Raw genomic sequence first — 10,804 nt, 5'->3', positions numbered from 1 at the left:
ATTTTTTAAATCTATTTAATTACAATTTTCTTTGTTTCTGTTTATACAAAAATATTATTTTTAGCCAATTAAGCACAATCTTTTATAGTTATATAAATATTATAACTTATAGTATATATATAAGATCATAAAATTTAAAATTCTTATTTTCACATAAATATTATAAAATATTTTAAAACACAAATCTTAACGTCCCCCCCGCCCCCCGCCCCCAAACTTATTTCTTATTATCAAATACATAGAAATCAAAACAAAGAGATTTATAGTTTTATTTCATTTATTATTGATTAAAACCCATACCCGATGTAGTTTGGAGTAAATGTTGAAGGGGTAACACCTTCTTTGGAGGGTTAATTTGCCTATTATATTGTTTTGTTAGTCAAATACATGTTTATTTTGATTGTTATTTAAATCTTATTATATCATATCATTTAAATTCATCGTCAAGTAATAGCAAAAACTTTTATTCCGTGTAACAATCGATTTGATTTGATCGTATCATTACCTAATATTTTCTTCTCATTTTGTCTTTACTTATTATTCAATAATCATATTTTATTTTTACCTATCTTTTTAGTAGTTCTATCACGTGTTTTTTTAGGTATATCATCCAAATTGTAGATGCGACACATTATGTAATGATGTAAAATGGTATAATTTATTCAAACATTATATATACAATATATTACAATACAATACGATACATTATGAAACAATAAGTAATAAGTAATTGCAATAAAACTTAGGTCACTTTATGAATTTCCCCGTGGCAGGCAATGACAGCCTGTACTTTCCTAAATCTTTATGGTACGTCAGTAAAAATAACCATGGTCTTTTCTGTAATTTGCCGTCAATAATATGCCCATTTTCGTTAGCCATAAAAGTAAAAACCATTACATTAATTACTGAACTTTTCCCAAATAATATTTAATCCAAGCCGTCCATTCCAACCAGCATCTAATCTGAACCGTCAATACGTTTTAAATAAAGCCAATCTCCACCATCAATAAAATTTAAACGGTTCAGATCTTGCCATGCATTGTTATTATGTCATTATATTTTCTCGAATTTCCCTACCAAAAAAGCCAATCATCCACCGTTAAAAAATCATCGACGGTGATAAATAGGACCACGTGGCAACATTTATTAAAAATATAACAAATATTTTTATTAAAAAGAATCAGATTTTCGGCCTAAAATTGTAAAAGCCAAAAGGAACCCTAGAGGGTTTTATTTCTAACATTTGGTATTTTTTGTTAGGGTTAAAAAAAAAAGTGATACTTATTATTTCGGAAAATTTATTATTTTAAAAAGATAAAAATCAGTTAGGGTTTCAAATCGGACCAAATCACAATCCCTCAATTTCTCTGATCGGAGCCCTAGAATTCATCCTCTTGCATGTGGTGGATCTTCGTCATTTTCGATAATTCCGAGGTAAAGGTACGTGAATTTATTGATTTTGATGTAATCAATTGAGTTGAGAGGAAATGATGCATACAGTTTTTGTGTTTTTTTGTTTAATTTGAAGGGGGTTTTGTGTTTGATTTAGTATTTTGTTGTGGAATTGTGGTTAACAGATCTGGAAGCATGTGTTTGTGTGTGAAAATGATGTGTGATAGGATATGAAATTTGGAGAAGTGGTTGTTTTATTGGGATTAAGTGATTACTGTAGATGGAAAGTGGTGTAGAAGAGAAATCTGGTGGTAGTTCTATAGAGAATTCGAAGAAACAAAGGTCTTTGGATTTGCAGACACTATATAAGTCTGGGGATTTGAAGAAGGGGAAGGTTTCTGTTGGGGAGAGTGATGTTGATGCTACGAAGAAGAAGAAGAAAAAGAAGAGAAAGAGTATAAAAGAGGTGTCATTGGACAAGCCTGAGCCATCTGGTAAAAAGAGTAGGAGTAGTAAGGACGAGGATCATGTGAATGGGGATAGTGTCGGGCCAGCTGAATCGCGGTTATCATCATCGAAGTTGGAGAAAGGATTGGATTACAGCAATCAGCTGAGTGGATTTTCTCTTAAGTTAGATATTAATGGTAATGCTATTCCAAGGCGACCACGTGGTTTTGTGGGGCGAAGTAAGTTTAATAACGGTCGAGCTTTGCAGTTATCGAAGGTTCAGACTTCTGTCATTGGAAATGACAAGATAGAAGGTGAACTTGACAAAACTGAGGGTGATCAGCTTCCAAAAGAGTGTGCTTTGTCTGGCGGAGAAGCTAAAAGTGATGAACGGAGTTCTAAATTACCTAGTCATTCAGCCGGCAATGGTGTTACTCTCAAGGTAAAGAGAAAGAGAAGTGTTGACGATTCCCGAGAAAAGAAAAAAGATAAGGTAAGTTCAAGTCGGCATGTTAAAGAAGATGGTCATGTAGCTGTAAATAATGGTGAAACATCTTCTGGAAAGCACCTGAGTACTCGTAACAAGAGAAAGGATTCGTCATCTAGGAGTAGAAAATCTGTAAAGAATGATGTACCATCTGGAGATAATTTAGAAAGCTTTCGTCAAGGTTCTCTGAATGATGATGATGAGGTGAACCTTGAGCAGAATGCATGCATGATGCTGTCGTCGAGATTTGACCCTAGTTGTACAGGGTTTTCTTCAAAAAGCAGATCTTCAGCATCGCAATCTGCTGAACGATTATCTTCTTTACTCACTTCTGGTCAGGATTTTGTTAGTCGGGAGGGGAATTCCTTGACTGGATCAGAATCTGTATCAGTTGATACTGCTAGCAGAGTACTACGACCAAGACAGAATCTCAAAGAGAGGGGTATTTCTAGGAAACGCCGTCATTTCTATGAAGTTCTTCCTAGGGACTTGGATGCTTACTGGCTATTGAACCGAAGGATTAAAGTCTTCTGGCCATTGGATGAGAGTTGGTATTATGGTCTTTTGAATGATTACGATCCAGAGAGGAAACTCCATCATGTTAAATATGATGATCGAGATGAGGAATGGATAAACCTAGAAAGTGAGAGGTTTAAACTTTTGCTTTTCCCTGGGGAGGTACCGGGAAAAAGGAAAGTCAGAAAATCTGCAAATGCTACAGAAAGCATTGACGAAAGAAAACTTGACTTGGTCGTAGATGATGACAGCCACCAAGGTAACTGTCTGGACTCTGAGCCCATTATATCTTGGTTGGCTCGATCATCTCGTCGAGTAAAGTCTTCTCCTTCCAGGACATTGAAGAAACAGAAAACATTACAGTTCTCTACACCTGTTGTGTCATCACCGGTGCATGTCAAAACTGACGGCACAGGCTGGAATTTAGGTTCCTTGAACAGCTGTATAGGCAGGACAGATAATGATGTTCTATTGCCAGAGAAACTGATTGATCATAGCATGGCTGAGAATTCTTTTGTCGAAAGTCATAGCAGCCCCAATGATGGAAAACCTGTTGTTTATGTTCGAAAACGTTTCCGTAAGATGGATGGACTTCCTGTGTATGAAGCTGACAAAGCTTATGTAGCTGATATACCTACTGTTTCTGTAGCACCAGTTGTGGATGAATTACAGAACTACAAATCCAGTGTTAGGTGCATCCCTGGCCCTCAGAGTGAGAAGTTTCTGTCTGCAATTGATGATGAAGGGGTGCTAAGGTTACACAGGCCATTGCTAGAAGCTAAGCAATTCAGGGTGGAAATATGCCTACCCGTTTTGCCTTTGTTGCTGCTTGAAGCAGAACAGAGTTGGTTATCTCGCTCTGTTTTGCTACTGCAGCATGGTGCCATTATGATAAGGTGGCCAACTTTTTTTTTAGAGATGCTTTTTGTTGATAATGTAGTCGGACTCAGGTTTCTTTTATTTGAGTGTTGCCTCAACCATGCCGTGGCGTTTATTTTCTTTGTCCTAACATTATTCAATCAAACTGATGAAGAGTGGAGGTATGAAAGTCTTCAGTTACCTGTAACTTCAGTAAGGTTTAGGCTGTCTTCTATTCAGGATTCTAGGAAGCAGCAATCTTTTGCATTTTCCTGTTTCTCCAAACTCAAAAACTCAAAATGGTTACACCTGGACTCCAAGCTTCAGAAACGTAGTTTGCTTGCTAGGCAGCTGCCTCTGTCTGAGTGCTCATATGAGAATATCAAGTCCCTCAATTGCAGAAGTGACCAGTTGCAGTTCAACGCTCATGCAGACCCTTCCTCATTTAAGGTATTTCTTGTTCTCAATGTGATGTGTACGGTTGCTATATCTTTTTTGTTCTTCTTTCTGATCTGTCTTATTAAGGTACTTACTGTTCTTAATTCTATAGAATATTGGTAGGATTGTATGATATTTCTCCTTTTTCTTCTTTCTGCTGTTCTTTATTTTTTCCCTTCCATCTTTCTAGATTTTACTATTTTGTTCTTTACATCCATATGTTATATACTTGCAGAAGAAGTTTGTGCCAGATTGTCTCCCCAAAGGCACCTCGACAGAGTGTTGCAGTGCAAGGTTTACTAGTTCTACTCTTAGTTCTGCAATGAAGCTTGGAAGAGTTCCTCCTTTTGCTCTTTCATTTGCTGCTGCACCCACTTTCTTCATATGTCTACATCTTAGGTTACTCATGGAACACAACTTTGCCTGTGTTAGCCTTCAGGATTATAGTTCTATAAATGCTTCCCAGCCAGTTAAAAATGATGGCAGCCGGGTGAAGAGCTCTGAGATCGCTGGGTCTGAGGATAATGCAGAAACTTCATTTACTGGAGCTAGTTCTGCTGGAGGGTCATCATTTGCTGAACGGCAGCTGGGAAGTTTGGCATGTAAACAACAGCTGGGGAGTACACGTGTTCCATTGAAGTCATCTCAAAATTGTCAATTAGATGTTTCCCGGAGCTCTTTCACCGCCAAACGTTCTGAATTGGACACGTCTGATGTGACTGTTGTGTCAAACAATTTGGAATCTGATGATCAAGTATTGGACCAGTTCGTTGGATCTCCAGGGAGAAGACATTCTAAGAATTTATCTCACCGCTTGTCTAATGCTCGATGCCATTCTGGTTTGGTGGGGATGAGTGTTGTAATTCCATCATCTGACCAAGTTGAGGGACTATCTGATGGAAAAGAAATTATCGTGGGAGAGGCGTCTCATTTGAGTCTGAATACCGGTGATGACCTGACTTCCAGCCCAAATCATACTGTTACAAGTGATGTGGTACGGAGCTCTAATATTACTGGAACGGGTGATCTCATTGTCCATAGTCCCAACCCTTCAGGCCCAGGAGGTTTGCCACATCGTAAAAGAAACAGCTCTAGTTCTTCTCCTTTTGGAGAAATTTCACCTGTATGGGTTGATGGCAAGGCCAATTTTACAGGGGGTGGATTTGGCAATGGCCCAAAGAGACCTCGAACGCAGGTGCAGTACACACTGCCATATGGAGGTTATGACTTCAGTTCAATGCACAAAAATCACAGCCCCCGAACTCTTCCGTATAAAAGAATTAGAAGAGCTAGTGAGAAGAAGAATGCAGATAGTTGTGGTGGTTCGCAGAGAAATATTGAGTTACTAGCTTGCAATTCAAATGTGTTGATTACTCTTGGGGGGGTCAAAGGGTGGAGAGAATTTGGTGCACGTATAGTCCTGGAAATTGCTGGTCACAATGAATGGAGGATTGCTGTCAAATTTTCTGGAATTACCAAGTATTCATATAAAGTTCATAATGTTTTGCAGCCTGGCTCTACCAATCGCTTTACGCATGCCATGATGTGGAAAGGGGGGAAGGATTGGGTCCTGGAGTTCCCTGACAGAAGCCAGTGGATGTTGTTCAAGGAGTTGCATGAAGAGTGTTATAACAGGAATATACGTGCTGCCTCAGTTAAAAACATCCCTATTCCTGGTGTTCGTTTGATAGAAGAAATCGAAGATTATGCATCCGAAGTCTCCTTCATTCGCTCTTCACCAAAGTACTATCGACAGGCAGAAAGTGATGTTGAAATGGCCATGGATCCGTCACGTATACTGTATGACATGGATAGTGAGGATGAGCAGTGGTTATCCAAGAATAATTTTTCTTGCTCTGGTGAGAGTAAACATGAAGAGATATCTGACGAATTCTTTGAGAAGGCCATGGACATGTTTGAGAAAGTTGCATATGCCCGACATCGTGATCACTTTGCGCCTAATGAGCTGGAAGAGCTGATGGTTGGTGTAGGGCCAATGGAAGTAGTTAAATCCATTCATGAGCATTGGCAGAATAAGCGGCAGAAGAATGGCATGGCGTTAGTACGCCATCTCCAGGTACGATTACATTGAAATTGACTACTTTAAATTACGCTAACAGACTAGTGCCAGCATGCTCCTGTGTACGTACACCTGTAGGCTGTTATTAGCTGTTGAAAAAATGTATTTGTCTGGCAGTCTTGTCATAAACTTATAATATTTCTTTTCTCAACAAGCTTAGATTTAAACAAACTTTTAAGGGGTTAGAATCCATTATCTTTGGCCTTGGAATCTATTACTTGTGGGATTTGACCAAGTTTGGTAGTTTTCCCCCCTGCAAATGGAGAAGGGACAAAATTGTTTATGTGATAACTTACTTAACAAAAGAATTGTTTATACAATATTTCTTTGACTTTTGCTTCTTTCTTCCTTCTTAATAATCTGGCATCCCTATGGTGTCTGGACCAAAACTATTAAAATTGTAATGCTTTTTGTTTATTCCACAAGATGGTCCGCTTCAGTTCACAGTACTCGAGCATCTCTTTGTAGAGCAATATATTCTACTTTAAGTGGGCATCACATTATGCCCAACAGTTTGACTTGGTTAATATGGACAATGTTTTCCTTTCCATTTTCTGTGCATGCCACCTTAGTGGAGTCTGCGTTGCATCACCTAGTATCATCCATTGACCTCCATATAATTAAGAAACACTGTCCATATTAATAATTTGTCTTCAGTGTAGAAGAAGATGTGTAACTGATTCTGTAGTTTGTTCACAGACGTAGCACCTGCTGTCTATATCTCATCCTTTGTAAAATTAGGACGTGCCTTGGTTTTCTGTGTCTATTTTCCATGACAAGTTCTTCTATGTCCTTGCTTGACTAGGATCTTATAACATGATTTACCTGTAAAGACTCCACTTTTACTGCTTGTCCAGTGTCTAGAGTTACTTAAATTTTCCCTTTCAATTACCCAAGAGTGTAGCCTAGTGGTCAATGAAGTGGGTTGAGCACCATGAGGTCACAGGTTCATTTCCGAGAGACAAACCAGTAGGTGAATTCTTTTTTGATGACAAGGGAAACCCGCAGCCGCTACCATTTGGGTGCACACATGGTAAAACCCCTGCACCTATGCAATAGCTCGCAAACCACACAGGAGAGGTAACCCGTGGAATTAGTTGGTATGCCTTCATGAGATTCCCCATTAAAAGAACTTCTGAAGATTCCATTCTGTATTGTTAAGACAGTCTTCAACAGTGCAGTTTTATCAGGTATCAGACTGAAAAAGTTGTGAAAACATATATCTTGAACCCATCTTGTGTAGGCAAGAGCCAACCTAAGTTTGTGTGCAGCCTTCATGAGATTTAATCTTTAAAGATGTTCCATTTTGAGACATGGGCCGTTTGTTGGTTGAGAGATGAGATACCGTGGTCCGTCTGTTTGTCACTTTAGAACTTCATGTGTGTCCCAATTTTATAAAGGAGAACTGTAAAATAATTGTGCTGTTGTCTTTACTGTGCTTTTAATTGTCCTGGCTGGCTTTTGCCGTCTTTAAGTGATAAAAAGGCACCCTTTGATTGCTTTCTTAAGTGAATGCTGTGTTTACTTGTAAGCTATTGATCTTGCTTTATCATATTCTAATATTATTTGCCTTTAGTTATCTGATGGTGATGATGCTGCCTGTTTAAGCATCAAATTTTGCATGTCACAGTCAATAAGCTATTGAGACACTATAATTTAGTTTGTCTCATCCATCTAGGAGGAATTGTCTTGGATTAGTGGAATGCCAAATATACTTGCAAAAGATAGAATGCAAAATATGCTCACCAAAAAATGGAATGCAAAGTATAGTGACCATTGGATCCTTGATACTCTATGATCTAACTGGTTTTGGTTGACTCACTTTGCTTTTGGTAAACTGGGGATCCTGGGTGTGTATATTAACTTTTTTCTGAGACAGCACTTTTGTGCCACCATGACTCCTCATTTTCGTTGATGCACCCATAAAGATGAGTATAACAATGTATGGAACCTTGCATGGTCCTTAAAGTAAGCAATTATCTTGCTAAAACCTGAGCCACACCCTTTTTTATGGCTTGTTGATTACCTGAACTTTATTTTCCTTGACATACTCATATGATGAAAGGTATAGCATGATATAGGAGACCTTATGTGGTTTTATAGATTCCATGGTATGATGGATATTTTGCTGGAGACTGGAACTGTATTTCTGATTGATACCCTTTCATGTGTCTTGTCTTCATGTGAGCTGTCAATTTCAGATTAAGATCCTTCATGTGTCTTGTCTCTCTACTGATCATATTTTTATTTTTTTGATTGTTAATTCTCCTCATCTTTCTTAAAAGCCTTCATGATTATGTTTTCTGTTGTATTCCATGCAAGAAAAATTTACTGTTTTCTGTTGTATTTTTTTGATCGTTAATTCTCTTTTCTTCAGCCGCCCCTTTGGGAGAGGTATCAGCAGCAACTGAAGGAATGGGAACAAGCAATGTCAAATGCGAGTTTTGGCTTTGCTAGCGTATGCCAGAAGAAAGCAGCTTCCATGGAGAAACCACCTATGTCTGCATTTTGTTTGAAGCCTCGAGGTCTGGAGGTTCCAAACAAGGGCTCAAAACAACGATCACAGAGAAAAATCTCAGTTTCAGGACACAATCATGTTGTCTCAAGAGATCAAGACGGTCTTCATCCCTTTGGTACTTCTCTAGCCAACTTGCTATCATCCTTGCCCTTTGTTTGGAAGAATTCATTATTTTTCTTACTGTTGCTCAACTACTTTATACTTTATAGTGATTTTTTAAATTTGTCATTTTTCTTCATAGGGAGAAGATCAAATGGATATTCACATGGAGATGAGATGATTATGTATCCAAGCCATGAATATTCAGATGGTTCTCCTATGCTTCATGCGTCACCCCGAGTTTTTTCACCACGAGAAGCTTCTGGGTTTGGATTTTTTTCCTTGAACTCAGACGTGTCTGATTGGAATCAACCCAAATTTTATAGGAACAAACCAAAGAAGATTGGGTCGTTTCACTCTCACAGTAATCAGCATATGGTGGCTGTAAATGATCAGAGAACTGTCGTTAAGCGAAATGGGGTTCATAGGTGGAATATGAGCTTACCTGGGAGGTCTAATAAGAAGCATTACCGTCCTGAAGGATCTCGTGGGTCTGCAATTGAGCAATTTGACAGTTCAGATCTTCATGAGTTCAGGTTGCGTGACGCCTCCGGAGCAGCACAGCATGCTCTTAACGTGGCAAAGCTGAAGAGGGAGAAGGCCCAAAGGTTACTCTATAGAGCTGATCTAGCCATCCATAAAGCTGTTGTTGCTCTCATGACTGCTGAGGCAATCAAAGCTGCTGCTGAGAGCGCAAATGGTGATGGTTAGGTTGTGACTTGTGTCTGAGTATGGTGATTACCAGGGATCAAGTTCTCTGATCCCTGCGAATGGTGTGTCCAGTCAAAGCTTTGGGAGGTGCTTATTTTGCTGGTATAGGATCCACCATTGTTGATAGCATTTAGTAGGATTTTCAACATAGGTTGCTGGGATATTCTTGTAGCAGAGTTTTACTTTTTGCCTAGGTCATGATTCTATGTACTTCAATTATACATAGTCATAGTCTTAAGGCAATTTCAGTACATAGCTTTTAGCCTTTCCTCGCCCGCTAGTGTTCCGGGGGGAGCAGGTTTTTCCAGTTCATTGTAACTGAAGGGCTCTTGCCGGTGAAGGGGTGCATGGAGTTTTGCTATGCTCATCATTGTACAGATTTTTATCAATGTTTCCCCCCCACCCTTCTTTTAGCTTTTCGGCGTCTTTATTAACCTACTTACCCTTAGCATAGTGCTTGATGCTGAAGGTGCAATTGCCCAGAAATAATGTAATACATCTGTTGAAAAGCAAATTACATATTTATGTTTGGGCTATGAAGCGTCTATTATTTGTGTTGAAGTAGAGCACCTTATTTGTTGGAAAATAGATGAATTATAGTGACTGTAAGTAAATCACCCATTAAATGATTTCGAATGTTCTTGTGGGTGTTTGCTTTTGCTTCATTAATTCATTGCCGCTAAAAGTCATTTTTGGTATAGTAACATACTACTGATGATCTGATAGAATATATTAAGAGCAGGTGATGTGTCCTTGAATATTCAGAGGGCATTATGAGCCCATAACCATTTTAACTTAAAAATTAAGTACTTATAAACATTTTTTAAAGTTACCTCAACACTCAAAAAGTGTGTGAATCTGAAGACACCTGATGAATTCTATATGCTCTTAAATTTGTATTAACTTTCGCTAATGTTGAACGTACTATTCATATTTTATGTTTAAGGTTATTAAGCTTATAATTCTTAGCAATTTTTATTTGACATGAACATTTCTAGTAAAACTATCAAACCATAGGCAACTTAAAAAAAAATACAATCATATGCTACTTATACATTTTCCTCATTTTCAGCCTAAAATTCTCCCACCATGTATATATCACTCAAATTCTCTCCCAAATCACGCTTCTTTCTTCCCAAACATACAAAAACAACAAGAAGAATATCTGATATCTAAATTGGTACATGCTTTTTAAATAGACACCTACGTTAATACAAATTTAAGAGCGTATAGAATTCACCATGTGTTTTAGAAATTT

General features: G+C 38.2%; 1 protein-coding gene across 2 annotated transcripts; it reads left to right on the top strand.

Annotated features, from left to right (window-relative positions):
* The first annotated feature begins 1,274 nt into the window (after positions 1–1,274).
* On the top strand, positions 1,275–10,082 carry LOC125841560 (uncharacterized). Of its 2 annotated transcripts, none has more exons than XM_049520709.1 (5): positions 1,275–1,440; positions 1,578–4,150; positions 4,374–6,215; positions 8,596–8,851; positions 8,978–10,082. In XM_049520709.1, the coding sequence occupies exons 2-5, from the start codon at positions 1,673–1,675 to the stop codon at positions 9,544–9,546; spliced, it is 5,145 nt and encodes a 1,714-aa protein (XP_049376666.1). In that variant the 5' UTR covers positions 1,275–1,440; positions 1,578–1,672; the 3' UTR covers positions 9,547–10,082. The 2 variants fall into 2 exon arrangements, with proteins under 2 accessions (XP_049376666.1, XP_049376667.1); XM_049520710.1 differs by having other exon boundaries at positions 1,282–1,434.
* Positions 10,083–10,804: the final 722 nt, after the last annotated feature.

The sequence above is a fragment of the Solanum stenotomum genome, chromosome 10, assembly GCF_019186545.1.
Source record: "Solanum stenotomum isolate F172 chromosome 10, ASM1918654v1, whole genome shotgun sequence".
NCBI classification, from domain to species: Eukaryota; Viridiplantae; Streptophyta; class Magnoliopsida; order Solanales; family Solanaceae; genus Solanum; species Solanum stenotomum.
Note: the sequence above shows the minus strand (reverse complement) of the source record. Positions and strands in the feature narration are given on the sequence as shown.